This window comes from Mustela erminea, chromosome 7 (assembly GCF_009829155.1).
Source record: "Mustela erminea isolate mMusErm1 chromosome 7, mMusErm1.Pri, whole genome shotgun sequence".
In the NCBI taxonomy this organism is placed as follows: Eukaryota; Metazoa; Chordata; class Mammalia; order Carnivora; family Mustelidae; genus Mustela; species Mustela erminea.
Window position 1 is genome coordinate 73,815,293 of NC_045620.1, and position 23,613 is coordinate 73,838,905.

General features: G+C 37.6%; 1 protein-coding gene across 3 annotated transcripts in view; it reads right to left on the reverse strand.

The window, feature by feature from the left end:
* Positions 1 to 3,987: 3,987 nt before the first annotated feature.
* Positions 3,988 to 23,613, reverse strand: part of ASB3 (ankyrin repeat and SOCS box containing 3) — a 109,771-nt gene continuing 90,145 nt past the window's right edge. For all 3 annotated transcript variants that reach the window (XM_032352107.1, XM_032352108.1, XM_032352109.1), the window contains exons 9-10: positions 21,026 to 21,156; positions 3,988 to 5,661 (exon numbers count right to left, since the gene is read on the reverse strand). In XM_032352107.1, the coding sequence (XP_032207998.1) occupies positions 5,456 to 5,661; positions 21,026 to 21,156 (337 nt within the window). In that variant the 3' untranslated portion in view covers positions 3,988 to 5,455. The remainder of the gene's footprint in view (positions 5,662 to 21,025; positions 21,157 to 23,613) is intronic.

A 23,613-nucleotide genomic window follows, 5' to 3' on the forward strand; every position in this document is an offset into this window, starting at 1 on the left:
GAGTCTGCTTGAGATTCACTCTCTCTCCCTCTCCCTTTGACCCTCCCCAAGCTCATGTTCTCTTCCTCTTTCTCAAATAAGTTAATCTTTAACATAAACTATATTTTTTCTACCAAGTAATTAAAGGTTACTTACTGCAAAGTACTGTTTTTCAATGGTTGCCTGTCATTTAATAGTAGTAATAATAATAAATACAGAGGATAAATTAATTTAGCCTCAAACAGAAAAACAATGAAAGAGAAAGCAAAACAGGAAATCACAACAGTCACACACAGCAATATTACATTTCCCATAAATGTTTTGTTAAAACAGGGTAAAGGGTAAAGAGGGGGGAAAAAAACCCAAAAAGTGTTTTTAGAACTATCATGATAGTCTCTACGCCCTCAAACATGGGCCAGATTTATTTTATTCTTTCCTAGGGAGAATATGTAGGTAGACTCAGGGATCCAACATGAGCTCTAAATAAAATATAGTACTTTTCTCAAATTATCTTTCAGCTAACTACTCCAGTTCATACAGAACCATGAGTAATGGAGTAACTTGGTATGGGCTCTCTTCTACACATTAGTCTTGATACTCAGTTATATGTGACTGGCTGCTTGGGATACGAGAGAAGGGAGGAGGGAAGTGCTCTAGTACAAGAAATTCAGAGGAAATAACAGTACCCATAGTACCATTATCATGTTCCCAGCTCACAGGAAAAGCTCTAGAAGCTTTAGCTTCCAGATTCTCTTTAAATTGAATATTTGTATGAAGCCAGTGTTGAGCCTCCATTTGCTTTTACAAAGGATGAACTCATGAAACAGGAAGAAGGCAGTGTAGAGTTTTATTGGCTATTCTCTTAAATTGTTAGATCTAAAACACTTGATCATAGGGGCAGCTGGGTGGCTCAGTACTTTAAAGATCTGCCTTGGTCTCAGATTATGGTCCCAGAGTCCTGGGACTGAGCACCACATCAGGCTCCCTGCTCAGTGGGGAGCCTGCCTTTTCCCTCTCCCCCTGCCCTTCCCCTCCACTCATGCTCTCTCTCTCTCTCTCAAATAAATAAAATCTTTTAAAATAGTATTTATAAACAAAACACTTGATCATAAAACTGAAAATGGTCACATTACTAGCAACCTCACAGCAACTTAAAATCTATCCACAATAGCGCTAGGTACCTGCCGGTTAAAAAAAAAAAAAAAAAAAAAAAAGTACAGGAAGTTCCTTTTCAAATATTTCTATGACTAATGAAGAAATAAAATTAGGGGAATATATCTCTGAGAATACAAAGGTATATAAAAGTGAAAGGCAAACTTTTAGGTGGATTTTCTCAACTTCTTTCTATATCCCATGCTCATGGAAGTCTACTTTTCAAAGAAGACGGGGTTATTTACATTTGTACTAGTTATTATTCATGATACATTTTTGAGGACCAACAAAATTATACTAGAATTTTAGAATTATACTAGAATTTCAGTCAAAAATACTCGTGTTTTCAAGCTACACCTGATATAATACTTGAAAATCTATAAAACATCACAATTTTCATGCAGATTTACAGATGGACTTAGGTTGAAAGAAGAGATCTGAAGTCAGAGATATCAAAGGGTCATGTGATATAAATATGCCACTTAGGCTGCCTACAAGTTTTATCACTGACATGGGTGGGGACGGAACACAAGAGGAGTGTAACTCATCCCTGGGAACCAGAGCCACTAGCAAGGAGCACAGTAAGACACTTGCTACTTGGCAAAAAAGAGACAGAAATATAAAAAAACAATGTTCAGGTTACCACTGTGCCATCAAATGATCATGGAAAAATATCCTACGACAGGAAGCACCAACAGGATATAAACTTAAAGGATAACACAGGATTGTGTGTATGTGAGTGTGTGTGTGTGTGTGTGTGTGTGTGTGTGTGTGTGTGAAATCTCGACAACTGTTATTAAAACTGCAGCCAGCTCTAGTAATAAGCACCACCATTAAAGAACTATGGTACTATAAGGTTCCTCCTGAGACTCACTGTGACTTTAAAAGCAGAGTATTAAGGGCACCTTGGTGGTTCAGTCTGTTACTCACCTACCTTCAGCTCAGGTCATAATCCTGTCCTGGAATGGAGTCCCACATCAGTCTCCCTGATCAGCGGGGAGCCTGTTTCTCCCACTGCCTGATGCTCCCCCTGTTGTACTCGCTCTCTCTCCCTCTCTATCTCTGTCAAATAAATAAAATCTTTTTTAAAAACATAAATTAAGGGGCGCCTGGGTGGCTCAGTGGGTTAAAGCCTCTGCCTTCGGCTCAGGTCATGATCCCAGGGTCCTGGGATCGAGCCCCACATCGGGCTCTCTGCTCTGCAGGGAGCTTCTTCCTCCTCTCTCTCTGCCTGCCTCTCTGCCTACTCGTGATCTCTGTCAAATAAATAAATAAAATCTTTTTTAAAAAAACATAAATGAGAGTATTAAAAAGAACAAAACCACAAATGTTTTTTAAATAATAAAAAATAAAAATGGAGAGTATTATAGCATCACTGTGCACATAGGGCAGGACTTGTGGTTCTCACTAACCAGAGGTATCACTTTGATAACTATAGGGGTGGCTGGGTGGCTTAGTTAATTAGGTGTCGGACTTCGGCTCAGGTTGTGGTCCCAGGGTCCTGGGATGGAGCCCCATGTTGGGCTTTCCGCTCAGCAGGAATTCTGCTTCACCCTCTCCCACTGCCCCTCCCCCATTTGTGCTTTCTCCTGTACTGACTCTCTTAAATAGATAAAATCTTTTTTTTTTTTTTTAGATTTTATTTATTTGAGAGAGAGCATGAGCGAGGAGAAGGTCAGAGGGAGAAGCAGACTCCTTGTGGAGCTGGGAGCCCGATGCGGGACTCCATCCTGGGACTCCGGGATCATGACGTGAGCCGAAGGCAGTTGTCCAACCAACCGAGCCACCCAGGCATCCCGATAAAATCTTTTTTTTAATTTTAATTTTATTTATTTGTTTGACAGAGAGAGACAGAGAGAGCAAAAGAGGGAACACGAGCAGGGGGAGTGGAAGAGGGAGAAGCAGGCTCCTTGCAGAGCAGGGAGCCTAATGCAGAGCTCTATTCTAGGACCCTGGGATCATGACCTGGGATCATGACCTGACACTCAACAACTGAGCCACCCAGGTGTCCATAATAAATAAAATCTTAATAAAAAAATAACTGGTTGGGGTGCCTGGGTGGCTCAGTGGGTTAAAGTCTCTGCCTTCGGCTCAGGTCATGATCCTGGGGTCCTAGGATCGAGCCCCACATCGGGCTCTCTGCTCCACGGGGAGCCTGCTTCCTCCTCTCTCTCTCTGCCTGCCTCTCTGCCTACTTGTAATTTCTCTCTCTGTCAAATAAATAAAATCTTTTAAAAAAAAAATTACTGGTAACTGTAAGTCACTACCTGTTAATACTTTCAGATTTCTCACTGAATCTTTGTTGTAAGTCATAGAAATCATCAGTATTTTATTATAAAGTAATCTAAAAGAAAGACATATTTTATACAGTAAGTAAAATTATTTATGTTTTAAATAGCAGGGTCTTTTATTATTTTTTTTAAAGATTTTATTTATTTGACACAGAGAGAGAGATCACAAGTAGGCAGGGAGGCAGACAGAGAGAGCTCGAGAAACAGGCTCCCCACTGAGCAGAGAGCCCAATGCAGGGCTCAATCCCAGGACCCTGATATCATGACCTGAGCCGAAGACAGAGGTTTAACCCACTAAACTATCCAGGCACCCCTAGCAGGGTCTTTTAAATGTCTCTGAAATACCCATTTTCAGATTTTTAAGAACAAGATCTAAATGATATATTGGATAGTTTAATTTTTACTACACATGTGAACATGAACAAAAACACATAAGAAGGCTCACCCTCAAATGAAACATTATATGTGCATTTGGCCCTAACAATAAACCAGTTATGTTCAAAATCGGAGACCTAGGGTTTGGAAGAATAAAGATTGGAACATTTAAAAATTACTACACAGTACATACACTCTTGGAATTTCTTTATTAAGTATCAGAATTTCCACCTGGCTTTCCACATCTATACTTATTTCTGCTGTATACCCACATTCAAACAGCATCTCCACCCAAAGGCAGCAACTATAGCTATAATCTGCACTGAGTTCAGTTGTCCCTCTGGACCCTAACAATGCTCCATTATTTGGTCTTCATCACTGCTTTTATCAAATAGCAAAGGCCTATCAGGGATGGCCTGGCTGACACACTCCCATCTATTTCAAGCCACAGGATCCCATTAGGACAGAAGACCTGCCCTCCTGTGGACCCACTTTCTAGCTGTCTATCATGACAGTAATGCTTTCATAAACTTTCTTTTAAGGTTGGTCCCATCGGCATATTACCACAGCTCACCTGATCCGGTGATCAGTTTTCTCTGACCATAGATTTATATTGAGCATCTGTAAAACCAATGAGGTGGTGTCTCATTAACCTAGAATTCTGAGGTCCAAATTTCATAGGATCAAGGACCATGTGATAACCTATCTAGATAATAAAAAGGAAGAACATTGTAATATTAATATAACTGGCAATCATTGCATCACAGGATCAAAGCTTCCCTTAGATTTGGAGGCTGAACAGAGCTCGAATGTTTTATTTGATACTAAGTGACTCAGAAATACACAGGCTTCTTTTTTGAAAGAATCTGGTGCCACAGATAGGCCCCTCTCATCTCCTGATTTGTATTCTAAATGTGGTCAAATGCTTCTTTATTTCAACACTGACCTAATTTTTTCCAACTGAGCCTATTTCAGAGTTTAGTCTGGTCTTGCTTTTGCAGAAATGGGAATTTCTTTCAGTTAAAGAGAGTATCAAGGAACTGGGGGGGGGGGGGAACAACAATAACAGCAAAATTATTCATTTTCTATATTCTTTAAAGAAAAAAAAGTTCTCCCCTGAGTTTATCTGTGAAAAGCCAATGCGAAGAAATTCTTCATAAAACTTACTAAATTAAGAGATGAGAATGGAATATAAAAGTTTTTTATAAACATAAGATAGGCAACCTCAAATAAAATAATAATAATAATAATAATAGATTCAACCCCATGTGTGTACACTTTCAGGAAAGTTTTATGCATTTCTTTCTAAGCTCCTAGCCCTAGGCAAACACAGAATCATAGGCGGAAATATGCCATGGCTAGCACTAGAAGCAGCATCACATTTCATTAACAGAATAAAGCAAAAAATGTTAGGTAAATGAATCTACAACATAAAAATGTGCTGGTGATGAATCTGTGATAAAGTAACATAAGTGAGGTTAACAGTATTTTTTTTTAACCAGGAAGCCCAATTGTAAACATTTGCATTTAACTATTGCCCCCCACAAACCTAACCAACCACACAAACAAAAATCATCTTTTATGACTATGAAATCATGAAGAATTTGTACTGCATGGGTCTTTGTTTTGGTGGTTTTCAGAGTAAGACATGAGCTGCATTAAGTAGCTTCACTGACTTCTCCATCTTGAGTAACTGCCAATTCTGGAACTTCATTCATCCTTAGAACTTCTGCATAGAGCAAATAATTATGTAGGCTTCTGGGAAGTGGCAACTGACAGATAAAACTGTCAGATCGTAGGTGTTCTGGTTTTACACTGGACCGAATTTCCAAACGGCAAAGGTGGGTGAGGGATGGAACAGAGGCTGGAGAAACAAAAAAAGGAAAGATGAAATTTTTTTTCAATTTTCTTTTAAAAATCTTTCCAATTCTTTGTAGCAAAAGAGAAAGCATATGTTACTTAGCTTACTTTTGAAAGATTTGTTGGGTGGGGATGACCACAACAAACTTTATTTATTCCTTTTATTCTTTTTACACCCTTCCAGTTCCTCTCTTTCCAGTTGCTGGCCACACATTGAAAAGTCAGTTTCAGGGTCATATAAAACACGTTCACATTCTAAAGATGTGGCAAGGGGCGCCTGGGTGGCTCAGTGGGTTAAAGCCTCTACCTTCAGCTCAGGTCATGCATCAGGCTCTCTGCTCGGCGGGGAGCCTGCTTCCCCCCTTCTCTCTACCTGCCTCTCTGCCTATTTGTAAGCTCTCTTTGTCAAATAAATAAATAAAATCTTTTTTAAAAAATGGATGAACTAATTTTAGAAATGACAGAAACTTACAGCAGCAAATACCATATCCCTCTGACTCTGTTTTATTGCAAATGGTCTCTAGACCGACCACATCAAGTGAATAAGTAATTTGCAGAAGTTTTCCTCTTTTTATTCATGACAAAGAATGCAAATTTACAACTGATATAGAGAGGAAAGGAGCATTTACTGAGTACCTGCTATGTCACATGCCCATACATTTCACAAACATTATCTTTCTATCTTCATTAACCCTTTGAGGTATATACTATCGATACACCTATAGAGGTAAGAAAACAGGTTTAAGAGGATTAGGTAACTTTCCAAAGGTTATACATCTTCTACATGGTAGAGCCAGGATTCAAACTCAAGTGCCTATGACCCCAAAGCATGCACACACACTTAAAACTACTGCTACCAAAAGCTAATTACCAATTAAGGGACAATACAGAGGTACTTACTCAAGAATCGTTAAGATAGCATTTCATTTTCTAAGATGAGAAGTGTTAACTAAAGAAGCTAATGTCAGGGTGTATGGGTGGTTCAGTCAGTTAAGCGTCTGCCTTTAGCCTGGGTCGTGATCTCAGGGGCCTGGGATGGAGCTCCACATCGGGTTCCTGGCTCAGCAGACGGTCTGCTTCTCCCTCTCTCTCTATTGCTACCCCTGCTTGTGCTTGCATGCTTTCTCTCTCTCAAATAAATAAAATCTTAAAAAAAGAAGAAGAAGAAGAAGAAGAAGAAGCTAATGTCCATAGAAACTGAGAGTATTAAAAACAACTATTGGTTTTATGTGTGAATCGAATCTAAAGTCTTTTATTAGTCTAAGAAATTCTCAATAAATCCTCATGAAATGTAATAATGATCAACAGACCAGGATCAGGGGCACCTGGGTGGCTCAGTGGGTTAAAGCCTCTGCCTTCGGCTCAGGGCATGATCCCAGGGTCCTGGGATCGAGCCCCACATTGGGCTCTCTGCTCAGCAGGGAGCCTGCTTCCCCCTCTCTCTCTGCCTGCCTCTCTGCCTACTAGTGATCTCTGTCTGTCAAATAAATAAATAAAATCTTTAAAAAAAAAAAAAAAGAACCTAATGTCCATAGAAACTGAGACTATTAAAAACAACTATTGGTTTTATGTATGAATCAAATCTAAAGTCTTTTATTAGTCTAAGAAATTCTCAATAAATCCTCATGAAATGTAATAATGAGTAACAGACCAGGATCAGAACAGCAGAGGCAAGTACTATCAGGAACCCAGCTGATATCAGACCAGCTGGATTCCAAGTCCAGTGTTCTTTAAACTAATACCATTTAGGACCCGCCATTGTGATTTTCTAATATCTTCAACACCTTCTAAACCACTGAAGTTAATCCATCATCTAACATTTTACTTTAAGCTTACTGGCTTAAATGTAGTCTATTAAGAGTGTGGGAAACTCCTCAAACCACAGTTTTGCAAAATGCCAAATAAGAAAAGCTAAGGAGTTACCTGATTTGGTACATAATCCTGAATCTAAGAAAAGACGAGAATTTTCTTAAACCATAACTCATAGACTCCCCATTATAGACAGTAGGACTAAAGCATCTATAATACATAGTACATTTATTTCTAGTGTTTCTATATCTATATTTTGTTTAAATTTTACCCTATTCTGCAAACTTAAAGGAAGAATCCTTTTCTCACTTCTAAGATGGGAAAACACAGTTGAGGAGAACAACACAGAGATAAGCAAGAATGCATACAAAAAGCATGCCCAAACTGCAAAGCCCACAGTTTTCCAAATGAGTAAGTGGGTTCAACTTCAATGAGTAGGTTAACCATGTTGAACTATTATGTAATAAAGAAGCCCTCTCACCCAGTGAGATAGGAACAATAATTGGGCCTAAGGCCAATGGGTATGTACAAATGTCATAGAAGCTTTAGAAACAAGCATAATTGATTCTTGAGAAGCACACAACTCAGCCTGTATGAACACCAGAACGAAGGCATACTAGAAAGTAGGCTGTCTGCTGCAAACACTAAGCAAACCATGGGCATGGTCAGGTGGGACTGACAGAGGAAGTGACAAGATCGGAATATGTAAGTTACAGAGAGGTTAGTTAAGAGAATTTTTACTTATATTAGGTAGGGGTTTAATATGCATCTTATTCAATTGAAATCTCTTCTTTCTGCAAATCCTTTGACATAGAGCCTTATTACACACCCAGAAGGATGGCTGTAGAACCTGGGAGAATGGCCCACCTGGGGCTAAAGGATTCTCAATGCCTCAGCAGCTTCTCTGACTTGACAAATCACCGATTTACAAACTCCTCAGGCTGAGGAGATCTCCTCTGGCTGCCCCACAGCCTCCTGCCAATAAGCCTTTCCAGGCCATCTGACTACCCCACCCCACTATCTTCAAAGTTAAAGAAACCATTTATTTGTTTGTTTGTGTGTATATGTATGTATATGTAATATGTATGTGGAAACGTAATCATTTGTGATCAAGCCCCCCGGGACCAGCACACATCTGCTATGAGAAGTTTAAGTAACTTGCCCATGTTGACAGTGTATACATCAACAGAAGAGCGGATATTAGATCCAAGTGATTTGATTCCAAGTCTAGGGTTCCTTGAAGTTTGAAAAACCCAAAACAGTTCTCTAACATCTTCTAAGCCACTGAAACTATCCTAAACTATCAGAAGATCTTTCCATTTCATATTTTTTTAAAAAAGCATATAGTTATTTGAGATTGGTTACAATTCTAATTGTACCATTTTGGTGTTTCTCCTGTGAGCACAATAGATCAATGGTACCATGAACACTGAGAGGGAAGAACTATATTCACTTGAACTGAAGGGACTCTTTCATCTGCAGATTATTAACACAGACAATAATACACACCTCAGTGACATCTTAGTTTAATATACCAGTGAATACTAAGGGAACTTTATAGTCATATATGCAATATTTCAAAGCTCTCAAAATTCCTATGAAAGTTTTAGTGATGCATGGTATTTCCAGATGTGTTACCACTAGGCTGATAGAAGATCAAGCCATGTCTTGAATTTATAATAGGGAAATAGCCCAGAAGCTCTACATATGTAAAAACATACTTTCATGAAAACCTGTTAAAACCAGATTTTAATTTGTTAAATAGATGTCTGTCTTCTTGGATTATGGCACTGATCGTAGCCTAGAAAATCATGTTTGAAACCATACTATAATTTTAAGTCACTTTTCTGACCCAATCACTTTAGTATATTAAACCTAGTTTATCTATACATCCAGTAGCAAACAACATTTAACCTTTCATTCCTATACAGAATTATTCAATTTTGTTCTTTTTGTTATATGTACTGACAGAACATTGAAAATAGAAGGCTACATGTTCTACGAAGTTTTACTAAGACAAAACATGACAAAACTAAACTCCACAATTCTTAATTCATTATGCTTATTAATGCCAACCTTATTATAGCAGAGAATTACATGTACATCATACATACCCACTATCTATATTTTCCACAACCAATCATCTCCAGCCTGCCCTCATGCCAATACTTAAATGATCTATCTGCTTGGACTATATTTCTCTGGTTCCTCTGCATGGCTTTCCACATTAGATGCATTCATTTGATTTCTGGGCCATCTAGTACAATTTAGATTTCCATCATGAATATACTGTCTTTCTGGTTGGCTTCCATCCTTTGTTTACAGTCTTTCTTAATTTACTAGTATAGTCTCTCTCCCTTTCACTGATTACAACCAAAAACTCTAGACAACATACAAAAAGCAATTACCTGAGTGTTCTGAAAAATAAATAACAGAAAGATTAGGGCAGGAAATCAAAATATGGGGAATGACCAATAGAAGAGCAATAAGCAAAATGAATGGAAATAGTACCATATAGTAAAAAGACCTGTCTGGAGTTGAGAAGCCATTATTAACAAGTTGTATAACCTTGGACAAGTCATATAAATACTTTGACCTTGAGTTCTTCCTCTGTAACTTGGGCATAATGCCTCATCTATAAAATGGACATGATGACACCTCTCTGCACTGAAAGACTGTTGATGAGGTTCAGGTTAGAACACATTTGCAAAAGCATTTTATAAACTATACAATAACATACAAATCCTAGACATCATCTAATCTAGTGATTCCCCAAATGTTTTGACTGTACACTCAATGAGGGAAAAGTCTTTGAGTACATAATCCCAATGTGTAAATACTTAATTACATATGAATAATATGTATATACTATTAGGTTAACAATATTTGTACTATAAAACACATAAAATTTAAAAAATAAGCTAAAATAAGAAATACTTTTTAAAAATGTTTATTAGGACACCTGGGTGGTTCAGTGGGTTGAGCTGCTGCCTTCGGCTCGGGTCATGATCTCAGGGTCCTGGGATCGAGTCCCACATCGGGCTCTCTGCTCAGCAGGGAGCCTGCTTCCTCCTCTCTCTCTCTCTCTGCCTGCCTCTATGCCTACTTGTGATCTCTCTGTCAAATAAATAAATAAAATCTTAAAAAAAAAATTTCTAAAAATGTTTATTAGAGGTATAAAACCTTTTTTACTTTTACTAAAAATATTCATATTAATAATATTTTAACAAGAGTGAGGTGGCTGACTAAGCTTTACAAATTTTTTTTTTTAAAGATTTTATTTATTTATTTGACAGACAGAAATCACAAGTAGGCAGAGAGGCAGGCAGAGAGAGAGGAGAAAGCAGTCTCCCCGCTGAGCAGAGAGCCCGATGTGGAGCTTGATCCCAGGACTCTGGGATCATGACCTGAGCCGAAGGCAGAGGCTTTAACCCACTGAGCCACCCAGGCGCCCCCTAAGCTTTACAAATTTAAATCTTAGTGACTTAGCAATTCCAAGATTTGGCTCTAGGTCCAGTTTATTTCAATATTTGGATATAAGGGCTGATGTAGCTATTAGATATTAGATATGTAGATACTAGATTAAAAAAATATCTTATAAAAGTACAATGTCCATAGGGGCATCTGGGTGGCTCAGTGGGTTAAAACCTCGGCCTTCGGCTCAGGTCATGGTCTCAGGGTCCTGGGATCAAGTCCCACATTGGGCTCTCTGCTCAGCAGGGAGCCTGCTTCCTCCTCTCTCTCTGCCTGCCTCTCTGCTTACTTGTGACCTCGGTCTGTCAAATAAAAAAATAAATAAAATCTTAAAAAAAAAAAAAAAAAGTACGAGGTCCAAATGGGAGGAATACATTGTAGCTTAGCTGAACTAATCAGGATACTATCCGATCCCACCTACTAATTATGCAAAAGTTTTTATCAAAATTTATCCAACTTTTTTGTTATCAGTTTATAAGCTAATTAGAAAGTTTTGCTTCTCTACATGTTTATTAAATGCATTAAAAACTCAAGAAAATGGTTTCTAAGTATTTTAAATGCATCAATATGAGAGTTTTTCTAGGTGACACATTGTTTTTGTCAAGAAAATCACTTAACAATAGAAGTACTTTCTAGTATCTGTTTTCAGAATTATCTTCCCAAGCAAAGCTTTCTTTCAGAAAGTGGTTTCTTTTTCACTCAGTTAAAACATCACCTTTATCTTAAATCAACGAATTTTTAGAAAATATGCACTAGGATTCATACTACTGATACCTATTTATCACCAAGAAAAAGAGATTAAGAAAAATCAGAACAGTGGTATTGTAAGGGGAAAAAAAAGTATATAATCCATCTTTAAGTTCAAGGACTCTTAAATACTGCAGCATAGGAGAATGAGCAAACCTCTATTTGTATAAACAATTATTATGGTCACTCCCATCACACTATAAAGTACTACAAAGACTCTAATATATTTCCAAAAGTCTTGTTTTTAGGAAGTTAACCACCACGGTATTACTTTGTGCTATTCGCATTTCAACTCCTTTCCTGTATTAGCCTATTAATGATGTAATAAATTCATTTCATGTTATCTCCATTTCCTAACATCTGCAGAAAAGTAAGCTGCCCCATCAGTTAGTCATTCTTTTTTTTTTTTTTAAAGATTTTATTTATTTATTTATTAGAGAGAGAGAGAGAGAGAGAGCACAGGTAAGCAGAGCAGCAGGCAGAGGGAGAGGGAGAAGCAGGGTCTCCGCTGAGCAGGGAGCCTGATGTGGGGCTCAATCCCAGGACACCGAGATCATGACCTCGGCCAAAGGCAGTTGCTTAACCAACTGAGCCACCCAGATGCCCCAGCCATCAGTAGTCATTCTTACACAGATTTTCCAAAAAACATTTTTCTAACCCATGTGGAAATATAAGTACAAAGCATTGGGCCATGTGTGTTCAGTTGGGGTAGGGGAGAGACAAAAACTCAATTCTTACAACTATATCACTAGCAGAGAAAAGACAAAATGAAAGGGAACTTAATCATTGATAAGTAATTTCATCTTCCTCTTTCACACCTTTAGAGTGCCTCTCTGGAGCCTAGAATATTTGCAAGTTACTAAAACCATCTATCCAAAGCAATTTCCAGTGGTTATCAAAATAAAAAATGAATCATAGTCTTAAAATCTCCGGGAAAAATACATTCTTCATTACCCTACCCTGTTTAGGGTATTGTAACACAGTAATCTGAGACAAGAGGAAAAAATGAGACTCAATATTATAAAGCAAATTTTAACTGCCTCTAGAACTATTCCATAAAGTTTTCGGGATACCCCATTTTAAAACAAACTCACCTACATCTAGAACTCTGTAGAGAAAACTCCACCTCTGTCCTCACAGAAGCCTGATCCTCGCCGGGAAATGACTTCCTTGACCACTTTCTCACACAGAATCTTCTCATTCTTCCACCCCTGTCACACCTACCACAAAGTCTAGGGGGCAAATGGAGCATTCTCATGGTGCTGCACCAATTCCAGACCTATGGCTTTGTCCTTAAATTCCAGCATATACTATCGCCTGTCCATCCAGACTCTGTTCTCCCTTACTGCCAGTACACTCCATCTTTAGTATCATGGAGACCTCGGGTCCCCAGACTCTTCTTACCACTGGTCTATCACATCCCTTCCTTTCTCATGTCCTTTCCAATTCAGACTGGATTCCAGGAGGCCCCTCACTTATATTATTTTATCATCCTCAATTCTTCTCTAAAGGCTCTGCCAGTTCCCCAGGACCAATCTAACCACACTCTCTTTCTGCACTTCAACACGGAGAAAGAGAATCGATGCTGGGAAAAAATGATCCCATAATCATATGAGCTAGTACCACTTGCAACCTCTACCAGGTCTGTAAGGTTGCATGGGACCTCCTTTCCTAGTCCCTCATTCATTTCTCACAACCACCATTCTCAAACACCCAGTTCCCACCCCACTGTCACTTAAGTCTCCTCAGTGCCATTTCCTTCCTCCTTCAAAGTGAAACAGGAGGCCTTCAGGGCCCATTCTCTCTGCAAGTCTAGTTCTCCAACTACAAACTTATCTCCAACCACAACAACTTCATTGCTCTTCTTCTCTCAAAGAGTTGGGCCTCTTTAAGGTTAATCCCATCTCCCTCTGGCTTATCTGCAATCTTATTACATAAATAATCACTTTTATCTAATCAAATCTTTAATGTTCTTATTTTTACAAACTGAGGCCCTTTTATCTATAAAACAACTTAAGCCTCTGCCATGACCTAGCATCATCATTCCCTTAGTCACTGCACTAAAGAACTATGCTCACTTTATTTCTTCATTCATAAATTCTGTCAGTGTCTAACACAGAGCTGACATGTAATTAAAGAATCCACTCACTAAGGAATTAATGGATATAAACAGCGAGATTTGTAAATGTCCACCTACAGAAATACTTACATGATAGCTTCTCTTCACTGAAGACTTCTGCCTGTGGTCCATATTTGTAACTAACTAAAATTAAAGATTGAATGATTTAAAAATTCTCAAATGAACAAGCTATCAGGAGCTAAAGCTTCTATTCTAATTGGCTTTCCACCCTAAAATAGATATTTTGGGTCTAGAAAATAATTTTTTCTTTTTTAAATTGGGATACAGCTGTCCCTGGGATCTGCCTGTGCACATATCCAACACCGTACATAAGCAGGAGGAGTAAGATGGTCTTTCAAATAATATTGATGATGTGATACCTGGAATACTTTTTTTAAAAATTCTGTTTTAGGGGTGCCTGGGTGGCTCAGTCGACTAAGCGTCTGACTTTAGCTTAGGTCACGATCCCAGTGTCCTGGGATCCAGCCCCGCCTAGAGCTCCCTGCTCAGCAGGGAGCTTTCTTCTCTCTCTCCCTCTGCCTGCTGCTCTGCCTACTTGTGCTCTCGCTCTTACCACTCTGTCAAATGAATAAATAAAATCTTCTTTTTTTAAATCATTAAATATTCTGTTGTAATTGCTTTAGGGCAACATTTTCTCCTCTCTTAGCTTACCAACAGACTACTGACAACATCAGAACAGTTTTACTGGCAAAATATCCCAGCAACTATAGCTACAACCCATTAGTACCTAGTTTAGCAAGAATTTCCCCACCACACACACACACACACACACACACACACAGCCATGTGGATTAATTAGTAAGAAATGCTATGTGATGCTACACTTGGATTAGTAAGAGACTGTGTGAAGCTAAAATTATAAATGGGCAGATGGAATCTTGTTAAAATTTTAAGTTAACTATAAATTCCTCATTTAAAAAAAAACAGAACTGGGGCGCCTGGGTGGCTCAGTGGGTTAAAGCCTCTGCCTTCGGCTTGGGTCATGTTCTCAGGGTCCTGGGATCGAGCCCCATATCAGGCTCTCTGCTCGGCGGGGAGCCTGCCCCTCCCCCCGCCTGCCTCTCTGCCTACTTATAATCTCTTTCTGTAAATAAATAAATAAAATCTTAAAAAAAAAAACAAAAAGCAGAACTAAGTCTGGCTTTTAAATCTAACAATAAGGGCAGTCTTTAGGACACTGTTAATCAAGGCATGATTCTGCTAGAGTTATAAAGGCCAACAATATGGCTGGAATCTTGGAGGTCAAGTTTCCTGCTCTATAAATAGAAGATCACATGTTTAATTTTTCAAGATGAGAGGCAATTACTGTTGGGGTTCTTAGTGATAATGCCTCAAACCAGAGGAAATGCCTCTAGAGTTGAAAACCACCATGAATAGTGGCTTCTGAGTCTCACCAAATATGGAGCTTTATTAATTCTATGGGCATGGTCCTATATAATACACCATTTTTCCTGTCGTCTTAAAGGACAACTCTTTACTCCAAATATTTTCCTGATCCCTACCAAATTTAGACCTTTCAATTTACTGAACGTAATTATCTGAAAACTTCAGGTTGGACTTTCGCTCATCAGTATTTAAAATAAGCAGGTAGGTTTTAGTTGAGCAATTCCACCACACAGCATTTGTATAAATACTCATTACCAAATACACCACTATACTATTTGTAGCTTTTATTGTCCTTTCCTTGGACATGGATATGTCACTACCATAAGAGACAAAGTAGCAGAAGAGTTAAAACTCTCCATTAGCCTGAAATAAGGCTGTGCCACACAGCCCATCTTTTTTTTTTTTTTTTTAATTTATTTATTTGACAGAGATCACAAGTAGGCAGAGGCAGACAGAGAGAGAGAGGGGGAAGCAGGCTCTCCGCGGAGTAGAGAGCCTGTTGTGGGGCTCGATCCCAGGACTCTGGGATCATGACCTGAGCCGAGGGCAGAGGCTTTAACCCACTGAGCCACCCAGGTGCCCCACACCTCCCATCTTTTTAACAAGTAACTTAATGCTATAAAAGATACATCTTAAAGGGCACCTGGCTGGCTCAGTTAGTAAAGCATGGATGGCATTCTTGATCTCAGGGTCAGGAGTTTGAGCCCCACGCTGGTATAGAGATTAGTCAAAGTAAATAAATCAATAACTTTTAAAAATATATATATAAATTGAAAGATGTACCTTCAAGAAATGTGATTCACCTTTTGCATAAAATATACGGTCTTTCTATAGATAACAGAAAAATGTTCTTTTTAAAACTGGATACATTTTATTACCTTAAACTAGAAATGGCTTGAGTAGACAACTGGAATGCTAGTTAATTATTACTAAAATGTATACTTCAAACTTACACAGTGTTATATACATCAACTATATTTCAATAAAGCTGGGGAAAAAATAGTATAAGAAAGGATTATAGATAAGCCATTGCTAAATTTAAATTGTTTCTGGTAGTTATTCCTCAATTTTTTAAATGCAAATGTAACAATCTCTTAAAATAAGGTGCTACATGTTGTCAGTTTGGTGTACTTACTGCAGGCAGGGGTTGTCATAAAGACTGCTCCAAAACTATGAGTACTGCTCAAAGTTTCAGAGGAAACGCTGGGTGTGGATACTTGCTCTGCCCGCCATATTTAGCAAGGAGTTCTCATAATGTTCTTTGGGTTTCACAAACAGAACACTTAACCTATCACAAATCAACCTTTATGTTCCATTTTTGTTTTGCTTCTATTTTGAAGCTCAACTACCTCTTAAAAATATGTTAACTCAACCTGCAACATAAAATAGCTGTACACTGATGCTTTTTAAGTAGTGTAATTTTAGATTCATTGTTAACTACTACTATTATTACAACTACTGAGTTGAGGGGCGCCTGGCTGGTTCATTCAGAAGAGCCTGTGACTCTTGATCTTGGGGTCATGAGTTTGAACCCTGTGTGGGGTGTAGATATTACTTAAATAAATAAATTTTTTAAAGAAATGGAGTTGAAAGATATAATATTTAGAGAGAACTGCTGAAGTACATATAGGTCATCCACTCCTCCAGATATTACAAAGCCAGCCCGGTCAATTACAAAGCCAGCCTGGTCAATTCAGAGTAACAAATACCTTAATACCTGGATGACACTGTACTGATGATCCCTGAAGATCTACTTTTATTGAATTATAGTCAGGTATGATAGCAAGAGCCCACATTGAAGACTGGTAAAATAAAGTCCTGAGAAACTATGGCTGCCAAGATATTGTCTAGAAAATCATCCATGAATATTACTTCTGAGCAATAAGCTTGTTTTACATAATGATCTCTGTAACCTAGTGTCAATGACTAGAGAGGTTAGTCAGCGCCAGACTTATAGCCTATCCACAGACAGGTTTCGGATCTATAAGCTCTCCCTGACTCCATTTTAGATCCATCCTCAATATTACTTTTCATTTTTCTTTTGCTTTCACTTTTTACTTCTACTTCACTGTTCTGTGATAATCCACATGTATAAACTACTTTAAATCCTTTTTAGAACAAAGCAGAAGAATACTGAAATGAATAGATCAAGAGAGTTTCCTGGGGCCCTTTTAGATTCTTTGTAGAATTCAGATTCTTATATTACTATGGATAGAATTATACATATTTGATCATTAAAGGGGGAATGAACTAAGCCAAGTGCTTTTATCCCTAAGAATGTAATTACTTAGACTTTATCTTGGACAGCTGGTCAGGGATTGGCAAGTTTTTTTTTTTTTATGAAGAAGTCTACTACTGGGCGCCTGGGTGGCTCAGTGGGTTAAACCTCTGTCTTTGGCACAGGTTATGATCTCAGAGTCCTGGGATTGAGTCCCACATCACGCTCTCTGGTCAGCAGGGAGCCTGCTTCCCCTTCTCTCTCTGCCTGCTGCTTTAAACTTGTGATCTCTCTCTCTGTATCAAACACATAAACAAAATCTTTTTTAAAAAAAAGTCTACTACTATGTGGTTAAAATGATGTTTCTAAGATGTATATATAAGGCACATGATTTAAAAATTGTCATTAAAGCTGTGAACAGTCAGTAAATTTTACCTGGTATAACATTTCCTTTCTCATGCAAAAACAAAAACAAAAACAAAAACAACTTTTTGAAGACAAATCTGACTTCATGATTAAAAGATGAGCAGCAAGGGACTAGTTGTCCTTTTTATTTATAAACTACCAGAGCAACTTGCCATTTTCTTACAGAGGAAAAAGGTAAGGAAAGGAGAATTTTGACCAAGTACATGGCATCTCCAAGACTTGAAAAAGGCCTTAAAAAAATGGAGAAAATCCTTTCCTTGAGATAGATACCAATATACTTAACCAGCTACTGAGCTGAAATTATCTAAGAGCTCACTAATAGTTATAGAGCTGCAAGAAGCATCTTTTCAAAAAAAAATTTAAAGAAATATATTGACAATGTAGTTTCTACTACCATGATAAGTTACTGGAGAAAGTGGGTAAAAGCAAGACTGTCATCAATTTGAGAGGTAGCCAAGACTTGTTTTTCTGGGCTCACTCCCATTGGTGGTGTTCCTGGTCATGTTTCTGCTCACCAGAAATCTTACAACTAAAGATCCAAATAAAGATAACCTATATACAGAAATGGGCGTGTCAGGGTGCTTGGGTGGCTTGGTCAGTTAAGTGTCCAACTCTTGATCTCAGCTGAGGTCTTGATCTCAGAGTCAGTTCAACCCTCAAGTCAGGCTCCATTCTGGGCCTGGATCCTACTGAAAAAAAGAAAAAGAAAAAAGAAAGAAAGAAAGAAACATGGTGTCCCGAAAACTGAAGGCAAAAAGGGAAGCTGGGTATACTGAGAGAGAGCCTAGAACTAAAGAAAGGAAGAAAAGCATAATACTATTAGAAATTCAGACAACTGAGTAGATGGACATGTCTTTTCCTCAGCCTTACTAAAACAAAATCTGACATTAAATGACTCCCATTATCTGCACAAGAAGAACCAGTAACGTATACCTTGAGAGACCAGTATAACTAGCCAGAAGAATGCAAGCTTTTCCTAAGTAGTGTGCAATAAGAACAGGGTTGAAAAGGCTTCCCATGATAGGAATTAAAAGGCCTTCCTAAAACCAGACAACCCAAGAGACCATGTAAATCAGTCTCTCAAACTCAGCACTGCTGACATTGGAGTCCAGCTAATTCTTTGTCCGCCCTGCACATTGTAGGATGTTTAGCAGCATCCCTCACCGCTACCCCCTAGATGACAAGAGCCCCCTTACCAGCTGTGACAACCAAAAATGCTGGCAGACCTTGCCAAGTAGCAGGCACACAATCATCCCTATTGAACAAGACTGCTCAGGATGAAACAAGTAACAAAGAGCTGCCAAGAATAACTCACAATTCTGGGTCAATAGCTCCAAACCATTCCACCTCTCAAACCAGGATACAGAAGGAACAGCAGAACTAGTTGGAAAAATGATTGACAAGTTCACATTTTGGATATGTCAAAACGTGGGAAATACAAAGGGCAGCTGTATACATGGGAATGGAACCAAGAAAAGAGGACTGGGCTAGAGAAGTTGGCCAGAAAAGCATCAGCTACATTAGTACTTCTGAGAAAGACTTCTGCAAATCTTCAGCCAAAATAAAATCCTCTTAGAGATAATGATTATTACCCTACACAAGCTCTACCTAGTGCCTAATTAAATAAAGAAGGCCTTGATGGATTTAGTCCACTGTAGGATAATGTACTCATGCACAAGATTTACCTTCATCTGGACAAACCTGCCATATGTTACAGTCTTCAGAGTAAACTCCCACATATCTTTACTAATTGATACACTGCAATAATTTTCCCATTTGGCATATGCTTCCTCATTTGACTTTTGTTCCCAAAATCCATTGTCTCATATTCTATCTAATTTGAATAGATATTTGTTCTCTGCTGCTTCAGATACATAATTAGTAAAAGAAGATGCAATTTTCAACATTAAGAATTAAATGCAAGTGAGTTTTCCAACATTATTATTAAAGAAATTCTGTATGAAAAGACTCAGAACTCCAAACAGATTACTTTTTTCTTCAATAGAAACTAAGAGTTTGAATACACCTCAGTTCAAGAACATATTTTCCTGAATGTCTGTTTTTGATTGAAAAAATTTTCTTAAATGTAATTTTGCAAGAAATTACAAGACACATTTCTACATATGCATAAGTTCACTTGCTAAAAACCTATTCAACATGTTTTATGAAGAGCTACATTTCATGCAAAAATAGCGAAGAAATAATTTTCCCAACTTAAGACATATCATCTGTTTAACAAAATATAGTTAAAGTAAAATAAATCTGAATAAGTAAATAGGAATACTTGGCAATATATTATGTTCAGCTTAAACTGGTTTCCTTGTGTAAAATCTTCTGCTGTATGCGTTTTTTATAACTAGCCTAAAAAAATTTAGTGAGAGGAAGTTGAGAATTTCTTTTGAAACAGTCATTTAAAGTATCAATCAATTCACAGAATTTTCACCAAGCTCACTTTGACAGTTTTATCATACCAACACACTGGCATGCATTCAGTAAGAACAGGTATAAATAAGGGATGGTATTATTTCCTTTTAGAGATGACAAATTATTAAAGAGAGAACACAAATCCACACACACACACCTAAGAGGAAAATGAGGTTCAGCATTTTTCTGAGCACAAACTAAATATAGACTAACAACAATTTTAGGACTCACTTCTGTTTAAATAATCCTTACGAGAAATAAAAAGATACCATTAAATAAAAATATCAATAAATACCCGTTCCTGAGGCTAAACTTACCAAATCAGATATGACTTTTGTTGAAGGAAATTATTACGACCCCCATCACCACCACCACAGCCCCATAGCCCCATCCTTTCCCCACATAAAGAAAATGCAAATGATGCCCAATTTAATGTATGCTCTCCATTGACTCTGGTCGCTTAACATTATAACATAGCTAGAGGAGGAAGAGAAGAAAAAGTAGTGAAACATGTTTAAAATTGTACTTTCTTGGGGTGCTTGGGTGGCTCAGTGGGTTAAGTCCTCTGCCTTCGGCTCAGGTCATGATCCCAGAGTCCCGGGATTGAGACCCGCATCGGGCTCTCTGCTCAGCAGGGAGCCTGCTTCCTCCTCTCTCTGCCTGCCTCTCTGCCTACTTGTGATCTCTGTCTGTCAAATAAATAAAGTAAAATCTTTAAGAAAAAAAAAAATTGTACTTTCTTACCAATATGTTGCTGCAGAGCCCAAGAGTTTGAGGCACGAGTGGAGAGCATCTTCTCAATAGTTGGAGGAAGCCTCTTCCAATTGGTAAACTCCAAAGTGAAGATAAGGGTATCATCACTGACTGAGTCAATCCTATATTGGGAAGACGTTAACACACCATTAGACACAAAAGGGTTCATCCTGAAAACAAACACCACATAACTATTCTTACAACACTGCAGTATAGAAGGAAGAACAAAAACTGAGGCACAGAAAATAATCGTGTAACTGGAGGAAGTTAAGTGGATACAAATAATCATCTACAGGTTCCTGGAAGAAAATGAATCGATTCTGTGTATAGTTGTCCAGTAGATGACCAGAGAATCCCCATTTCTCAGCATCAATGGTAAGAAAAAGAGAAACAGCACCAGCGCCATCTGTGGATTTGCCATTACCTCCTCCAACTCGGACCATCTTGCTGAACCTAGACTGGTCCCCTCACATACACACAATTTAACACCCCTGAAAGGATAATGCCCAAACACCCAAAGTTAACTCTAAACCGAATATATGGGAGAGACGAACTTTGTCTGTCCAACTCCCAGGGACATAAAATTGTACCCCTCTAGGAACCTTCCCCACTATAGATTCAGTTCTAAAAGATGTACCAGAATAAGTTTTGTCTTTAAGGACTGAAAGGTATTCAAGACAAACAGTTTTCCCTCTATTTTTTCAAAATAATATCAAAATTTCCTACCAATCCAGCCAGAGGAGACTTCCCCCCAATTTTATAAGCACTTGAATCCCACTGAACAGAGCATTAGTCTAAGAAAAGTTCTGATTTCTAATACCACCTCTGCTACTTACAAATATGTTGCCTAAATTCTCTTCCTTTCTCTCTCTCTCTCTCTTTTTTTTTTTTTCCTAAGTTTTTTAAGCCCTAGATCTTGGTCTCTAAAATGGGAATAATACTTAACCTGCCTATCTCAGTTCACTTTGGTGAAAATAATATGAAACAATATATAAACGTACTTTTTAAAACAAAAATGTTACATAAATATTTGCTATTTCTAGAAGTGGTCTGAAATTTTCAGTATTGCATTTTTGATAGGACTTAAAATATTATACACATGAAATTTAGTCACAGCTTAAGGGTAACTCCAAATTCTAATAGGATTACCTAAGTTGTACTCAACTAGATACTCCCCTACTCTATCACATTGTTCAAATAAAAATAAAATGATTAGGGCCTCTGGTAATTACTTCAGAAATTCCTTCCAAGGTTGCTTTTTTGAAGACATTACCAAGCAAGGACTAAAGAAGGGGGAAAAATAGAATGAAAGGAAAGAAATTGAGTAATACTCTCAACATATCATCTCAAAGATAACTTAATTCTTATAACTCAGGGTCAGAGTGTCCTTGAAATGACTGATTAGAGAGCATGAAAATAATTTCCCAAAATCATTAATAGAGTATTAATTCTCTAATACGCAAGCATAAATAAGAACTTAAAGTATAGCACAAATGCTTTAGGAAAATCTTCTACTTCTTGGGAAGCTCTCAGTGAAATCATAACTTATCAGGAAATATTGAGAATAAATAAAATGATAAAATATACTCAAAAGTAAACAATTCCTTTGACTTTCTAGTACCCTGCACCAAAGGTTACTTAATTCTAGCTCCTTATTTCTTTTTTAATGGCTTCATTTTTCTGCTAAAGTGTGCTTTAAGTCTCACTATGATCAAACACAAAGTCATTTTTATGCAGTTATCTAACACACACGTAAAAAATAAATCTGTTTCTACAGCTTTAGTTAATATAATGGTGAGTATATTCTACAAATGCTGATAATGCCACTAAAAATGTATTGTTACTGTACTACATTGACCATTACATTGTACAAAGCAGTTGTACAATCATAAACAAGTGACAGTTAATCAACTAAATGCACAGATGACATTTACTTTCTATTATTCACCTATTACATTTGGGCAAGGGCTGAGGGGTGTACCTAGTCTTGCATTTAAAGTTGAAAAAATATTTCAACTCTGTAGATTATATTGTGACAGGCAATTATTCAGCCAGATACATTTTTTAAGACTGTTTAAGGCAAGCAATACTAGGAAAGACATTTATAATTTACATGACAAAGAGTAAGCAATAGACTTATGTGTGATATAAATAAGATACAACCAAAATCCACTTTAACAACATATTGGAATTTTTATGGGAGAATTTTTCTTGTAACAGCTCTTTGAATGTAAATTTGATCAAAGAAAGCAAAACATTTATCATATTCAGCATAAACACTAGCTTTATACATTCAATAAAAGATCAGTGAACAAACATTTGACCATGTTAAGCATTTTCATTGCTAAAGTGAAGTTTTCCATTGTATTTTCCTAATGAATATAAAGTGACTAAAGTTACTCATTTGGAGTAAAATATATGTAAGTGGTATTCTCAGTCCAGATAGATAGAAGTTTTACAATTTACTTCAAAATAAATTGTAGCTTACTGGTTCTCAACTCTTTTCTGTCCTAACACACCCAATGAATAGAGCACACAGAAATATGATGAGAAATGTAAGACACACATTGTTTTTTTTT